This window comes from Arachis hypogaea, chromosome 12 (genome assembly GCF_003086295.3).
Source record: "Arachis hypogaea cultivar Tifrunner chromosome 12, arahy.Tifrunner.gnm2.J5K5, whole genome shotgun sequence".
Lineage (NCBI taxonomy): Eukaryota > Viridiplantae > Streptophyta > Magnoliopsida > Fabales > Fabaceae > Arachis > Arachis hypogaea.
This window is the reverse complement of record NC_092047.1, coordinates 59,918,442-59,935,685: the sequence shown is the minus strand read 5'-3', so window position 1 is coordinate 59,935,685 and position 17,244 is coordinate 59,918,442. Positions and strand designations below refer to the sequence as shown.

The window sequence follows — 17,244 nt, the reverse complement described above, 5'->3', positions numbered from 1 at the left end:
GAATAAATGTAGCGTATATTTCGTTTACAGTGTGTGACTCACCCTTTTCGGAAGAAGTAGGCAAGGCCTCTCGTAAATAATAAGAATACTGAATCAGGAATTAATTTGGCTTATAAATAAATTATTCAAGCAGACAAGTACAAACACTTAAATTATGAATTTATTTGCATAAAAAGTTTACTTGAATAATGAAAATGTTTAGAAAAATAATTAGCTTTAAAGTCTGTGTAATATAATGCAAATGAAAATGTCTCCTAAGATAACTAATGACTACACTAATAAACATCTATTTTAATTAATTTAAATAAATTTATTTAGAAAAATAGTAAATAACAAAATTTATTTCGCAACTCCTATATGTAGTAGATTAAGTGAACACATTTACTTACTGAGCAACAAGTACATCTGTATAGATGACTTAGTCTAAGTAACATCAAAATTCCGCAACAAATAATTTATTTAGATATTTAGTAAATACAAACATAAAACTTTTGTCATATCATTAGCTTTATTACAAATGGTTAATCCCCTAAATTAATAACTACATTAATAAACATATGCTTAACAATAACATAGCATACTAGCATTTAAACCCAACATCATATCCGTGCATTTAAATAAATTCTAACCTTAGTTAATAACCTTAATTAATAACTAAATCAATAACATCCAATTTAACTTGTACCGAACATCATATCCTAACATTTAAACTGATCCTAACATATACTGCATACTACCTACATAAAACTATCCTAATTAGGAAATTACATCTATACTTTAACATAACCATAAAACGGAAAATAATACCAACCTCAAAGTCTTCTGCCCTGTAATGTGCCAAGTTGTGTTGAGTTTGTTAATGTCTCCATCGTGGTTATCAACGCGTGCCATATTCTTCAAGTAACTCGGAAATATGATTAGAAATGTTTAAAAGTGAGAGAAAAAGCCAAAAAAGAAAAATCAAAGGGTTAAAATGGATGTTGTGGACGAGATAAATATATAGGTTTCGGCTCCTCTTATCTCATTTACAGTGTAAACAAAAGAAGTTAACACGTATCTCGTTTACACTGTAAACGAGACATTACAAGAAATTACTGGAATATCGACCGATTCTGGTGGTCACTAAAACTTTGATCTCTAATTTAAAAATAGCGACCAACTTCGGTCGCTAACCGTTAGCCACCGATTTTCAATCAATGCTACCAAACTAGTACCAAACAATATTAGTCGCTAAATCGGTCCCTAATAAAATTAGTCGCTAAAAGGTGACCACCTTTTTTGTCGCTAAATTGGTCACTAAGAAAATCGGTCACTAAATAGTGACCAACTTTTCAGTTGCTAAATCGGTCGTTAATAAAATCGGTTGCTAAATCATTTGCTGATATCTGATCTAAAAATCTAAAATCGGTAACCAAATCGGTTACTGTTACTGATTTTCTAATTACAGATTTTTACTAATTTAATATATACCATTATTAAAATTTGATTTTTATAAATAATTAATTTCAATAAAATATAAAAAAAAATCAAACATAGATCAATTTTTTAAATAAATATAAAAAATATTCACAATATCTATTTCGAAATATAAAAGTTAAAAAGACAAAATTCATAAATACGTTAAGTTTATGATCTACAGTCTATGTACAACGATAATTTTATAGCCAATGACCCAAATATATGAAAAAAACAAGCGAAACAATTAATCAAACTCTAAGAGAAGAGGGCCTAAAACAAATCTACCACCAGAACCAAGTAGCCCTCCAACAGTTCCACCAATGATTCCACACAAGGCACAAAATGCAAGGTTCATAGGTGTCCATACTATTGAGGCCTCACATACGTAATCTAAGCATCCTGTTGTGATTCTTTTCTAGTGATCCTTCTACAACTTTACTGTTTCATACCCAAACACCACAAATACAATTGGAAATTGAAAACACAAAAAAAGAAAAAAAAAAAGAAAACATAGTTTCATGTCAATTATTAGTAAAACCACACACTACTAAGTGTATTAATAAATAATAATTTGAGGTTATATTTGTTAATTGAACTTTATCCAACCTGTAATCCCAAAAGCATCCAATACAAAACACTGCAAGCCTTTGTATTATTCTGCAACCACCGCCACCAAACATGTTAAAATGAATAATATTAAAAAATAACATCAAAAAAATTTGGACAGAGTAAGATAAAGACAAAAAGACTTGCTTTGATGATTTGAATCAGCAAGAAATCAAGCCACACAACCATCAACACTAGCATCCTTTTCCATCCAAGGTTGAGACACATTATTTCCTGAAATATGAATTTTTTTTTTTAAGTGTAATAAAGGTTAATTTGTCCCTCTCATAGACAATAATAACAATAATTATGATAATATAACCACGTTTTTCATGCATTTTTATTTAAATAATTATCTAATAATAAAAAATAAATAAAATTACATACTAGAGCTGACTTCTCTTTTTTGAAGATCAATGGTTCATATTTTGTATCAATTAAAACTGCAAAAATCATTAACACAATTAGAACTCAAAACACAATTTATAAATAAACAAACTACCACTATAGTATATGTACAAGATGTTTCTGGTACAGGTTGAGAGATGGATCGGGAGCCTGCGGGTCAAGGCGGATGCTGGACTATTTGACTGGAGCAATGAGGGGAGGTACCTGCAAAGACACTCCGACGCTCAAGTCAGAATGGATCTGAGAGGTATAAGGTGTGAGGAATGAATGAATACCTGGAGGGACCTGGGTCCTCTATTTATAGGTGATGGTAGCTATCTTATCTTATCTTGTTTGGCTAAGATAAGAGAGACGTTTGAATTCGAAAGTTGGTTAGGAGTTCTAGAGGGCCGGCTTCGGGCCTTCTAGAAGGGCAAGGCGGGTCAGACCCGGGTAACCAGGTTTGGGTTTAATCCCGGGTCATGGATCCGTGGGCCGGATCCGTAACAGTTGCCCCCGCAGCGGGGGAGCGAGCGAGGTCGGTCTGTCGCTGGGAGGTGTGGTTTTGACCGTGAGCTAGGTCTTTAGTTCTTCTCGGATAGTCGTTTGATTCTTTTTGAGGGGAAGTCGGTGTGCCGGCCCTGGCCTTGATGGTCGTGCCGAAGATTCGTCTGGTCGTTTTAGTCCGACGCGACTCTTCCGTGTCCAATGCTCCTGTTGCGTTTTTCGAGGCGTGCTTTATTGGTTTCTTTTTCCAAGGGGGCATTTATTGTGAGGGGACGTTTTTTAGGTGTTTTTCCTTTATTGCCCCTACGCGCCTTTTTATTATTTAGGGCTATTTGTGTCTTTTTCTGCCCTTTTTGAAACCGTTTTAGCTTTCCTCCTTACTTCCCTCGTTCATTTCATTTTTATTTCGTTCTCTCTTCTGAAGAAAATTCTTCTTCTCTCTGTGGCGTTTTTGGTGTTTCTTCGAGGTTGAATTTCTGCTTCTCAGCTTTTCCCAGGCTCGTTTTCTGCATTATCAGGTCGGTATGCCTCCATTCTTTCTTGCTTTCGTTTTTGTGGTGTTTTGTTGTTCTGCATTCGCCATGCGTTGTTCTGCCATTTTTCTTTTTGTGCTGCATTTTGTGTTTTTTGGGTGGTGGTATTCGTGTTTTGAAGGGGCTGAGCACCGCCGTGTTGGTTTGATAGTGGGTAGTAGGTTTTTGTCTTCCTTGCTTCTGCGTAGGGTTAGTAGGTTGATGGTGGTGCTCCTCCCTGTTTTAGGTATGCATCGGCGGAGGAGTGAGGGTGTGGGTACTCCGATAGCCCCCTCCAGGGGCATCCCTGCTCGCTATACTTGGGTGACTAGCGATGTGTGGGGCGTTCCGTTGTGGATGACGAAGGCCGATCTTCAAAGGCTCCGTGATCAGGGGGCGATTTGTGGTGGCGGCGACGTGGAGCGGTAGTATGAGCTTGCCCTCCCGGATGCCGATGAGCGTGTTTGCTATCTGAATCTCAATTCGCCATTGTACCGGACTGGATGTGGGTTTACGAGTCGATGTTCACTCGGCTCGGCGTGCGACTTCCTTTTTTCGCCGTTTGTTCAGAATTTGCTGAGTCGGTATTTCGTGGCGTCGTCTCAGCTTCACCCGAATAGCTGGGCCGCCGTTCGGTCTTTTGAGCCGGTGTGTCAGTACCACGATCTTCTGGTTTCTATTTCTGTTTTCCTCTTTCTTTTCTTATGCACTCTTCCGACTAAGGAGGGGAAGCATAAGAAAGGGTATATGTCGTTCCGGGCTCATCCTCATCGCTGCATTTTTAGTTTATTTGAGGATTCTTTTCATGGTTTCAAGAGAGAGTATTTTAAAGTGCGCCCTGTCCAGGGGCATCATTCGTTTTGGTTGACGTTAGAGGGCGAGCGACGGTTTTCGACCTATTGGAATTTCCGTGCCGGGCCGTCGGTTTTGACTAAGGTCAGCTATGATGGTTTGTGTTCAGAGGATATGGATATTGCTAGTGTTCTGTGGCATTTGTTCGGGGAGCGCCCGTTAAATCCTCGAGACATCATGGGGGATCCTGTGGCCTGTCGGACGTATATTGGTGTGTGGCTTGTTTCTTTCTTTTGTTTTCATGTTTGTTTTCCGATTTTGTAACTTGATGTTTTTCTTTGGTTTCTTTCAGTTGAGATGGATGGTGGTTTGACTTCTCTGGCGCGGTTAAAGGCAGCGATGGATCGGGAAGAGGGGTCGTCGGCGTCTCCTACTACCCCTGCCTCTAATCCTGCTGCGGATTCTCGAGTTGTTTCTCAGGAGGTGGTTTCATCTGGGGTGAGGGTTGGTGCTCGGGCTTCACTTGGTCCTGTGAACTCGCCTGAAGTCGTTGTGGTTACGGCTGCCGAGGTTTCTCGGAAGAGAAAGAGGCCTGAGGAGCCTAGCAGTGAGACCTTCGGGGAGGAGGGTGCTGTGCCCACTGTGATGGACCGACGTTTTGATGCTTCGGGGTTCATAGATCAGCACTTGATGCCTGGCACAGAGCCATTTTTTGATGATTGTGATGTTTCCTTTCAAGCTAAGTCGGTGTATCGCGCCCTCCTCCGATCTGCTGTTATTATCCGAAAGGCTGAGCCTGTGATGGCTCAGGTCGGTTTGTTGGACAAGAAGCTCCGTCATTCCCAAGCTGAGGTGGCTAAGTTGAAAGAGCAGTTCGAAGCTGCCGAGGTAGCGAGAGAGAAGGCAGTGAAGTCTTCCAAGGAAGCTGGGGCGGAGATCCTCCGTCTTTCCGAGGTCGAGACTTCGCTTCTTTCTCAGCTGGGTGCGGAGCGGCAACGGGCTTCCAACGCGGGTTCTCAGGTTGTCGTGCTTCTTGGCGAGCTGGAGGTTTTGAAGGCCGAAGTCGCTGCTCTGAAGAAGGAGAAGGTGGAGTTGTTGGCCGATGTGAAGGGTGCGATCGTGGCCACCGAGGAAACGATGAGGGCTCAGGCTTCGGTGTTGGCTCCGGGTGTGGGCGTGTCTGTAATGGGGGCTTTCAAGACTGTCCGTGATGGCCGAATCGTTGACCTTGAGTAGTTTTATTATATCTTGTTATTTTAGTTTGTTTGAATTTGGTCTTATTTTGGATATTTGGTTGGCCGTCGGCCGTGTATTTGATATGTTTTGAACTCTGGGTTGTGCCATCATGGCCGCTTATAACTTGCTTTCCTTTGATGACTCGTGTGGCCGTTCGGGCTTTTATGTTTTATTTTGAGCCGTTATATGTTTAAGCCGTTGTGACTTAGGACCTTTGGTAGGTGACGAACGAACTCTTGACGGTTTAGAATTTATCTAATGAAGTCTCGTTGTAAAGTATAGTTTCCAAACCAATCAATAATCCTTTCATGCAAAAATTTTTGGTTGTCACAAATAACAAACCCCAAATAAGAAATAACCGGAGTATTTTAGACTCCGGGTCGTCTCACGAAGAGTAGCAATGAAGTGCTCAATTATTGGCTATGAAAATGCAAGGGGGGTTTGGTTGATATTGGCAAGAAATTTAAATGACAAGGAAAAGTAAATTGAGCAAGTAATTAAAGAAAGCAAGTAATAAAGAGAGACATTCATGGCAATAGATTGAGATCATAGGCTTTCTATCCTAGTCATGCATGATTAATTCATCTTATTTAGTTAATTCACACATCGGGAGAATGTCAAACAAGACTAATTAATCATGTCACAAATAGAAACAAGAATTTATCTCATTACGTCAACTCCAACAAATAGGGAGAAAGTCTAATGAGACTAGCTAATCTCAATCCAAAAGTCCTAACTAACTTACTAATTAAACTAGCAAAAGATTAGCGTTAATGGAAACAATATTCCATAAGTCCTAATCAAATCACTAATTAAATTAGCAAAAGATTAGCGTCAATGGAAACAATACTAGCTAACAACTCTAGATCACCAACATGAGTTGGGTTTTACATGACTCAAGATTGCCCAATTACTCTTTCCAAGCCAAGACTGCTCAAAATCTACTCTAACATCCTTCCAAGCATTTTATCAAACACTTGGAAGGCATAAAAAGAAAGCATAATAAATGAGCAAGGAATAGTAAAATCTACCAACTACCAATTGCAAGAAAAGTAAATCAACAATTCAAATTAACACAAAAAGAACATCAAACATAAAATTGCATTAAAATAAATGATCCAAATCCAACAAGGTTCATGAACATAAAAACAACAAAATGAAAGAAATGAACAAGTAAAAACTAGAAGAGTAGAGATGTAATAACAAGAAATTAAAAGGAGAAACTAAATCAAAACAAGAATTAAAAGTTGGATTTAAGAAAATTAAACCTAAACTACCCTAAATTCTAGAGAGAAGAGAGAGCTTCTCTCTCTAGAATTCTACCCTAAAACATGATGAAAACTAAACTATGACTACTTGGTTCATTTCCCCCTCAATCCTTAGGTTCAATAGCATCAGAAATGGGTTGGATTGGGCCCAAAATGAGCTGCAAAATCGCTGGGGGCGATTTCAATAAAGTGGGCCACGGACAGCATCGGCGCACGCGCGCAAAGTGCGCGTGCGCGCCCCTGAACGCGAAGCAACATATGGCAAAATTTATATCATTTTAAAGCCCTGGATGTTAGCTTTCCAACGCAACTGAAACCGCCTCATTTAGACCTCTTTAGCTCAAGTTATGGTCGTTTGAGTGCGAAGAGGTCGGGCTTGACAGCTTTACGGTTCCTTCATTTCTTCATGAGTTCTCCCACTTTACATGATTTTCTCCTCACTTTTTCCATCCGATACTTGCCTTATGAACATGAAATTACTCAACAAACATATCAAGGCATCAAATGGAATTAATAGTGAATTAAAATCATCAATTTTAGGGCTTAAAAAGCATGTTTTCACATTTAAGAACAAATCAAGGGAGAACTACAAAACCATGCTATTTCATTGAATAAATTTGAGAAAAGGTGATAAAATCCCCCAAAATGAGCACAAGATAAACCACAAAATTGGGGTTTATCAAATCTCCCCACACTTAAACTAAGCATGTCCTCATGCTAAGAATAAAGAAGGACAAGAAAAGGGTATGGACATTTATTCAATGCGAATAAACTATATAAACCTATCTACATGCATGCAACTAAATGCAATATGACTCTATCTACTTGGTTAAAAGCAAATCAATCTCCATGATTACATATGAACAAGTAGGGCTAAGATCATATGACGATTCATGAATCCTACCAATTTGAATATCAAAATAAAGTTCAATTTGACTTGCAAGAAGAAAGCTCATGAAAGCCGGGAACAAGGAATTGAGCATCGAACCCTCACCGGAAGTGTATCCGCTCTAGTCTCTCTAGTGTATAGAGTCAATCACTCAATTCTCTTCTAATCATGCTTTCTATGATTTGTTTTTCATCTAACAATCAACAATTATTCAATGCATGCATACATTCATCATGAGGACTTATTCATAGGTTGTAATGGGGCTAGGGTCAAGGTGGGATGTATATGGTCAAGTGAGCTTGAAATTTGTATCTTTGATTAGCCTAAGCTCTCACCAAACCTATATAGCAACCTATAAAATTCTAATACACAACCTAGCTACCCATGATTCCCACTTTTTCACATACTCATGCATTCTCTTTAATTCATATTCCATATGCATTGATTTTTATTGAACTTTACTTTGGAGCATTTTTGTCCCAATTTTATTTCTTTTTCTCTTTTTTTTTATATATATATGTTTTTTTTATTATCATTTTTTTTCTAAAGTATATACAAACATATCAATGTATATGGTTTTACATATAGTGCATGAATATGTACCCAATTCCGAATATTTTTAGCAAAAATAAAAATTACACTTTTATCTCAACCAATGTCCCAAGTTTCCCATACCCAAATGATAAACACTCTCACTAGCCTAAGCTAATCAAAGATCCAAATTAAGGACATTTATTGTTTTTCACTTAGGGGTAGTGATGTGCTAAAATTAAGAACAAAAAGGATTCAATAGGCTCAAATTTGGCTAACAATGGTTGATGAAAGGTAGGATATTTGGGTAAGTGAGCTAAATGAAATGATGGCCTCAATCATATAAATGCATGTATACATGGAACAATGGACATAAAGAATCAAATAAATTAAAGATTACAATCATAGAGAGAAAACAATGCACACAAGAATGGAAAATAAGTGGTTATAAGATGTAACCACACCATTAGGCTTAAAACTCACATGCTTGTGTTCTTAGCTCAAAAACCATGTTCCAAAATAAATTCTTCAAGCAAGTTTGTCACAAAAAATTTTTTCAAATTGGTAGGGTGCCCTAAAAAATAATTTTTCTTGGAAAAGAAATCATCACCCTAACCAAGTAGTCCTAACATAAAAAAAATGCTCAAATATGTACAAATTTTAACTATCATGCAACCTATCATGCAATGCAACAACTAACTAGCAAAGGAAATCAAGAATTGGTGTTGAAAGAAAGAAATTGTTACCCATGGAGATCGGTCAGACGACCTCCCCACACTTAGAAATTTGCACCGTCCTCGGTGCATACAAAGAAGAGCAAGGTGGACGGGTTTCTACAATTGATGAGCTCCTTCAAAAGGTTGTGTGGGTGAACTTGTTTGTTGTCCCATTTAGAAGCCCTTCTATTCCTTTCCTTCTTGGTGGCCAACCTAAAAGGAAAGAAAAAGAAAGAAAATTAAGCCTACAACAAAGATAGCAAAGCAAGTAGAACATAGGCGGGGCTAATGCCAAATAAGAGTAAAGTTCTCACTATATGTTAGCTACGCATGTAAGTGAGAGAGCAATATAGGCAAAGGGCATATCAATTAATACTTGATGCAAGAGTGAAGTCAAAGCATAGGTACATGAGATGAAAAGCATGTTGCATCAAGCCTAATCAACAATCGACACGAACAAGATTAGTGATAAGTATGAGAGCATTTGGTCCCATCCTAACTCAACGATAATAAGGTACAAAAACAAGGGATCATGAGTTAGGAAGGACTAAAGCACTAATCTTGTGTGTAAAGCAAATATTACAATTAATATCAAACAAGTCACAAAGCACCAAGATTAACCAAGAAATTCTCAACAATTGAATATAAGAATCCAACATCATTATTAAAATAAGAAACGTAGAAAATAAAAGGAAAAACAAGTTACAAAAAAAAAAAAAAATTAAAATGCAATGCATGAAAACAAGGAAATGCAATAAAAGAAAATGGGAAAAAAGAAAAAAAAATTTTTTTAATTTTTTAAAATTTTTTTTTTATTTTTTTTTAATAATAATTTTTTTCTTTTTATATTTTTAAAAGAAAGAAAAAAAATTTTCCAAGAGAGGAAGAAGAAAGAAAAAAAAAATAGAAAGAAAGAAGAAGGAAAGAAGAAAGAAGGAGAAGGAGAAAGGAGAAAAACATGGTGTAAATCCGCGCATATGCGCCATGTGTGCTTATGCACGGATGCAGCATGTACAATCCGCGCGCGCGCGCCATGTGTGCATGGGCGCGGATGCGACAGGGACAATCGGCGCGCGCGCGCCATGCGTGCTTACGCGCGGATCGCCTGGCACAAAGTAGGCATAAAGTGGGCACAACTCTCTGTTTTTTGTACCAGGAGTGTGATATGCACCACCCGCGCGCGCGCACTGCGCGCTTGGGCGCCGATTCCCGTTTTTTTTTTTTTTAAAGAAGCACAAACACAGAATTTAATACTCTCCTAATCTATAAACATTCTAAAGCAAGCAAAATTCAAATTTAACAACAAATCTTTTTGGATTTTTTTTTTGAAAAATTTTCAAATACACTAAAAACAAAACTTATACTACAAGCAAAATGCAATCTAACTACAACTATTCTAAGCAAAGCATGAATGCAATAAACAACCTACCAACAAAAGCAAAATGCATAAGAGTATAAAATAAGAAAAACTACCTACAATGGCAACTCCAATCACATATTGACCAAATCTAAAAGAGAGTGGAAAGAGTTTACCATGGTGGGGTGTCTCCCACCTAGCACTTTTAGTTTAAGTCCTTAAGTTGGACATTTGGGAAGCTCCTTGTTATGGTGGCTTGTGCTTGAATTCATCTTGAAACTTCCACCAATGCTTGGTTTTCCATTGTGCTCCAAAATTTCCAATGAGTTGCAACAAGTCTTGATGGAGTCCTTCACAAGCTAAGGGTTCCCAAAATTGATCCTCCTTGCGCGATCCGGGATCCCACACTTTGTTTTCACATCCGTCCTTGGGTTGATCATGGTGATTTCCTCCGGGTGGCAAGAGAAATGAATTCTCATAGGAGCACCAATCTATTCTCCTAGACCTATCCAATTGAGCACTAGTCCAACCCTTGCTCTTTGAAGCTTCAACCATGATGAGCCTAGACTTACAACGCCAACCACTAAACATCCTCTTCTTACGCTTAATTCCACAAAGCGTCCTAAGTTGGCCATCCGTCTCAAGCAAACCAAATTCAAGTGGGATAGTAAAGCTAAGAGTTAGAAGTTTTACCCACTCAAATGAAGGATTGGATGACAACCTAGGTGGAGGAGTTCCCAATGATCTTGACAATGCACGCTCCACTCCCGTCCATTCTTTTTGGAAGGCTTCCACCACTTAGCAAGGTTTTTCAAGCTCTACCTCTTGCCAAGCTTCTTCAACTTCAACTTCTTCCTCTTGGTGGCTCACTTCCAATTCAATTTCTTCTTCATTGCTCACCAAGGGCATGGGAGGTGAGGTATCTTCTTCCTTACCCTCTATGTCAAACCCAATTGGAGAGGATTCAATTGTGCATAAGAATTCTTCAATGATTGAATCCATCTCTTGGTCGACCTCTTCAAAGGCTTCAACCACTTCTTCCGGCTCAATTGTCTTAACTTCCTCCCCTTGTGACAATTCTGGCTTCAGCCTCTCTTCTTCACATTGAAGCTCTAAACTCACTCCCTCACTATGCTCCTTAATTGCCTCTCCACATTTGTCAATGGGAGTGCCTTGGTTGCTTAGGCTTAGTTGGGAGGAGGCCATATTGCTAACGGCTTCCACTAGGATAGCCATCTTGGCTCCTAGCTCCTTAAACTTCTTTTCATCCTCCTCATGTTGCCTTAAGATATGAGATTTAAGATCTCTCAATTCTTGCATGGGGGCTTCATCGGGAGGTGATGGTGGAAGAGAAGGTTCATTGTTTGGGAGAAAAGTTTCAAGATCTTCCAATTCTTCATCATTCATTATATGCTCAGGAGGTTGCGCATTATCCTCCTCAACACCAAATTCAAGCTCATTGGAAGAAGGTTCAACAACTTCCACAAAATCATCAACAATGTTACTCGGTGTGGAAGTGCTCTTAAGTTTGAAATCCACCTCTTGTTCAACTTCTTCTAACTCTTCAACCACTTCTTCTTCTTCAACAATCTCTCCCTCCTCCACTTGTTGCAAGACATACCCTATCTCCTTGTCCTCATGTTGAGATTCTAAAATCTCCTTCATGCTCCTTTCTTTGGTTGATTTCTCACACTCATCTGTGGAGATGCTTTGCTTGTTGCATGAGTCCCATGAGTCCAAGTTGGCTTTAATTTTGGCAAGGTTAGCCTCAATAGCTTCATAATTCCTCCTTTGGGCTTCCTCTTGCTCCTTTTGACGGATTATTGCTTGAAACCGATCCATTTCTTCCTTGAGACGATCCATTGACTCTTGGATGGATGGATATGGGTGTTCTTCCATAGAGGGTTGTGGTGGAAAGGGGAATTCACTTTGTGGTTGAAAGTTATCATACATGGGAGGTGATTCATCTTGATAATAGTATGGAGGTGGTGATTCTTGAGGGTATTGGTGGTGGAATTGGGGTGGTTCTTCATATGGTTCATATGGTTCACAAGGTGGTTGGTATGGTGGATATGGGTTAGGGTCATATGGAGGTGGTTGGTAAAAAGGGGCTTGTGAGTAAGGTGGTTCAAAATTATGTTGAGGAGGTGGTTCATAGGCATATGGTGGTGGTTGTTGACAATCATAATAAGGGTCACCATATCCATTAGATTGATATGCATTAGGATGAGAGTTATACCCATAAGAATCCGGAGGGGGTTGTTGCCATGAAGGTTGTTCATAAGCTTGGGGCTCCTCCCATCTTTGATTATTCCATCCTTGATGCACATCCTCATTGTAGCTCCCATTTCCTACAACATAATTTGAGCCAAACTCATAGCCAAAGGGGTGAGAATTCATAATAGCAAGAGAAAATAAAAACAAAACTAGTAAGAACTAATAAAAACTAACTCCTAAAACAAGCAAAAACTAGCAAAGAAGCATATTAACATATATACAATAGCCAATAACATAACACCATTGCAACTCCCCGGCAACGGCGTCATTTTGACGAACGAACTCTTGACGGTTTAAAATTTATCTAATGAAGTCTCGTTGTAAAGTATAGTTTCCAAACCAATCAATAATCCTTTCATGCAAAAATTTTTGGTTGTCACAAATAACAAACCCCAAATAAGAAATAACCGGAGTATTTTAGACTCCGGGTCGTCTCATGAAGAGTTTCAATGAAGTGCTCAATTATTGGCTATGAAAATGCAGGGGGGGTTTGGTTGATATTGGCAAGAAATTTAAATGACAAGGAAAAGTAAATTGAGCAAGTAATTAAAGAAAGCAAGTAATAAAGAGAGACATTCATGGCAATGGATTGAGATCATAGGCTTTCTATCCTAGTCATGCATGATTAATTCATCTTATTTAGTTAACTCACATATCGGGAGAATGTCAAACAAGACTAATTAATCATGTCACAAATAGAAATAAGAATTTATCTCATTACGTCAACTCCAACAAATAGGGAGAAAGTCTAATGAGACTAGCTAATCTCAATCCAAAAGTCCTAACCAACTTACTAATTAAACTAGCAAAAGATTAGCGTTAATGGAAACAATATTCCATAAGTCCTAATCAACTCACTAATTAAATTAGCAAAAGATTAGCGTCAATGGAAACAATACTAGCTAACAACTCTAGATCACCAACATGAGTTGGGTTTTACATGACTCAAGATTACCCAATTACTCTTTCCAAGCCAAGAATGCTCAAAATCTACTCTAACATCCTTCCAAGCATTTTATCAAACACTTGGAAGGCATAAAAAGAAAGCATAATAAATGAGCAAGGAATAGTAAAATCTACCAACTACCAATTGCAAGAAAAGTAAATCAACAATTCAAATTAACACTAAAAGAACATCAAACATAAAATTGCATTAAAAGAAATGATCCAAATCCAACAAGGTTCATGAACATAAAAACAACAAAATGAAAGAAATGAACAAGTAAAAACTAGAAGAGTAGAGATGTAATAACAAGAAATTAAAAGGAGAAACTAAATCAAAACAAGAATTAAAAGTTGGATTTAAGAAAATTAAACCTAAACTACCCTAAATTCTAGAGAGAAGAGAGAGCTTCTCTCTCTAGAATTCTACCCTAAAACATGATGAAAACTAAACTATGACTACTTGGTTCATTCCCCCTCAATCCTTAGGTTCAATAGCATCAGAAATGGGTTGGATTGGGCCCAAAATGAGCTGCAAAATCGCTGGGGGCGATTTCAATAATGTGGGCCACGGACAGCATCGGCGCGCGCGCGCAAAGTGCGCGTGCGTGCCCCTGAACGCGAAGAAACATATGGCAAAATTTATATCATTTCAAAGCCCCGGATGTTAGCTTTCCAACGCAACTGGAACCGCCTCATTTAGACCTCTGTAGCTCAAGTTATGGTCGTTTGAGTGCGAAGAGGTCGGGCTTGACAGCTTTACGGTTCCTTCATTTCTTCATGAGTTCTCCCACTTTACATGTTTTTCTCCTCACTTTTTTCATCCGATACTTGCCTTATGAACATGAAATTACTCAAAAAATATATCAAGGCATCAAATGGAATTAATAGTGAATTAAAATCATCAATTTTAGGGCCTAAAAAGCATGTTTTCACATTTAAGTACAAATCAAGGGAGAAATACAAAACCATGCTATTTCATTGAATAAATGTGAGAAAAGGTGATAAAATCCCCCAAAATGAGCACAAGATAAACCACAAAATTGGGGTTTATCAGTAGGCCGCTAGTGTTTGGGGATATCCGTTTGTTAGGCCCCGAGGGTGATCAATTCTCAGTGTTGTGGCCGTGTCTCTATTCCGTTTTGGGAGGTAGAAGGGGAAATGGTAGAACATAGTGGAATTTTATTTGGGCCTCGTTAAAACCCTCCGTTATGTCGGGAAAGAGTACCCGTGCTTAATACTTTAAATTATAAAAGGGGAAAACAAATGTAGTAAAGAAAGGAAATGAGTAAAATCTGATAAAAAATAAAATTAGAAAGACAAGGGAGGACCTAAGGTGGTCAATCTAAGTGTAGTAGTGTCGTAAGTTGGCGGCGTTCCATGTCCTCAGAATTTCGTCGCCGTTAAGTTGTTCGAGCTTGTATGCTCCCTTTCCGATTGTGGATTTGATTCTGTATGGTCCTTCCCAATTGGGGGTGAGTTTCCCTTCCCCTGGGGTCGAAGTTCCGATGTCATTTCGCCGTAGGACGAGGTTGTCGGGTGCGAATTCTCGTTTGATAATGCCGTGGTTGTACCTTAAGCTGATTCTTTGTTTTAGGGCTAGCTCTCTGACATGGGCTATGTTTCTTTCTTCGTCGATGAGGTCTCGTTCTGCTTCCTCGTCGTTACCTCCGACCGTTTTCCTTGCGCTTGGGTCTCCTATCTCCACTGGGATGACGGCCTCCACACCGTATGTTAATCGGAAAGGAGTTTCCCCCATGGTCGTTTGGGGGGTTGTTCGGTATGACCATAGGACCGATCCGAGTTCGTCGGCCCATAGTCCTTTGGCTTCGTCGAGCCATTTCTTGAGTCCTTTGATGATTATTTTGTTTACGGATTTCACCTGTCCATTTGTTTGGGGGTGTTCTACCGAGCTGAAACGGTGGGATATACGTAGTCCTTCTAAGAATTCTCTGAATTTTCTGTCAGCGAATTGGGTTCTGTTGTCCGAGATGACGATCTCGGGGATCCCGAATCGGGTGATGATCTGTCGCCAGAGAAATTTTCGGCATTGGGTTGCTGTGATGGAGGCAGGGGCTCGGCCTCGATCCACTTAGTGTAATAATCTATGGGGACGATGAGATATCAGAGTTGACCGGGTGCCGTAGGAAAGGGTCTGACAAGGTCGATCCCCCAGGTGCCGAATGGCCGCTCTACCGATTTGATGCTGAGCTGGTGCGGGGCGGCCTGGTGGATATTGGCGTGTCTTTGGCATTTATCGTAGTTTTTTACTAACTGCATGGAGTCCCGGATAACCGTGGGCCAGAAGTAACCGGCCCGGATGACTCTCTGGGCTAGGGTTTTACCTCCGATGTGGTGGCCGCAACAACCTTCATGGTTTTCGCGGAGTATGTACTCTGTGTCCCCGGGTTCGACGCATTTGAGCAGGGGTTGCGAGAATCCGCGTTTGTATAGTTGTCCTGCGACAACTGTGTAATTGGCGGCTTCCCTTTTTATCCATTTTTCCTCTTTGGGGTCTTCTGGTAGTGTTCCGTCGAGGAGGTATTGTAGGATAGGGTAGGTCCATGATCCTCGGCTGGAGAATGTCAGATAAGCGTTAGTCGTTGTCGATATGGACGGTGACTTAACGACTTCCTGAATTAACGATTTGTTGCCATGTCCTGGTTTGGTGCTGGCTAGCTTGGAGAGGAGATCTACTCTGGCATTTTGTTCTCTGGGAACGTGCTGTATGGTTACGCGATTGAACCCTTCTTTCAATTCGTTTACCTTGGCGAGGTATTGTTGGAGTAAGAGGTCTCGCGTTTGGTAGTCTCCGTTGATTTGGGAACTGACTACCTGTGAATCGGTGTTTACTTCCAGGACTTTTGCTCCGACGTCCTTGGCTAGGGCTAGGCCTGCTAGGAGGGCCTCATATTTTGCTTGATTATTCGATACTGGGAACTCGTATTGTACTGACTGTTCGATTATGACCCCGTTTTGACTTTCGAGTATGACTCCGGCACCTCCGGAAGTGATGTTTGACGAGCCGTCGACGTGTAGCTTCCATGACTCGGGGGTGGGTTTCCCGGCGTCATCTCGACGATAAAATCGGCCATGGCTTGTGCTTTGATTGTATTTCGGGGTTTGAACTTGATCTGGAACTGAGACAGTTCGATGGACCATGCTAGCATTCTTCCCGCTAGGTCGGGTTTTTGTAGTACCTGTTTAACCTCTTGGTCGGTCCGAACCGTCACGGGGTGGGTCTGAAAATATTGTCGCAGGCGCTGGGAGGCCGTGAGGAGCGCAAAGGCTAACTTTTCTAGTCGTGAGTAGCGAGTTTCCGTGTCTTGTAGGACCTTGCTTATGAAATATATGGATTTTTGTTCTTTTTTCTCATTTTCGCGGATGAGTGCTGCTGCGAGCGCTTCTTCCGTTATGGAGAGGTATAGGTAGAGGGTCTCCCCTGTTTGTGGTTTGGTGAGAACTGGCGGTTCCGCTGGGACTCTTTTGAAGTGTTAGAATGCCTCTTCGCATGTTGCTTCCCATTTGAAGGGGGCTCCTTTCTTCATCAGTTTGAAGAAGGGAGTTGCTTTTTGTGCCGATGCTCCGAGGAAGCGGGATAGTGCGGTGAGCCGGCCGGTGAGCTTTTGGATGTCGTTAAGGTTTTTTGGGCTTGTCATCTCGAGGACGGCACAACATTTCTCTAGGTTAGCTTCGACTCCACGTTGCGTGATCATAAAGCCGAGGAACTTTCCTGCCTCTATTCCGAAAGCGCATTTTGTTGGGT

General features: G+C 40.0%; 1 protein-coding gene across 1 annotated transcript; it reads right to left on the bottom strand.

Annotated features, from left to right (window-relative positions):
- Positions 1–14,823: 14,823 nt before the first annotated feature.
- On the bottom strand, positions 14,824–15,237 carry LOC140176732 (uncharacterized). Its single transcript, XM_072208276.1, has one exon. It carries the CDS (start codon positions 15,235–15,237, stop codon positions 14,824–14,826), a length of 414 nt encoding a protein of 137 aa, XP_072064377.1.
- Positions 15,238–17,244: the final 2,007 nt, after the last annotated feature.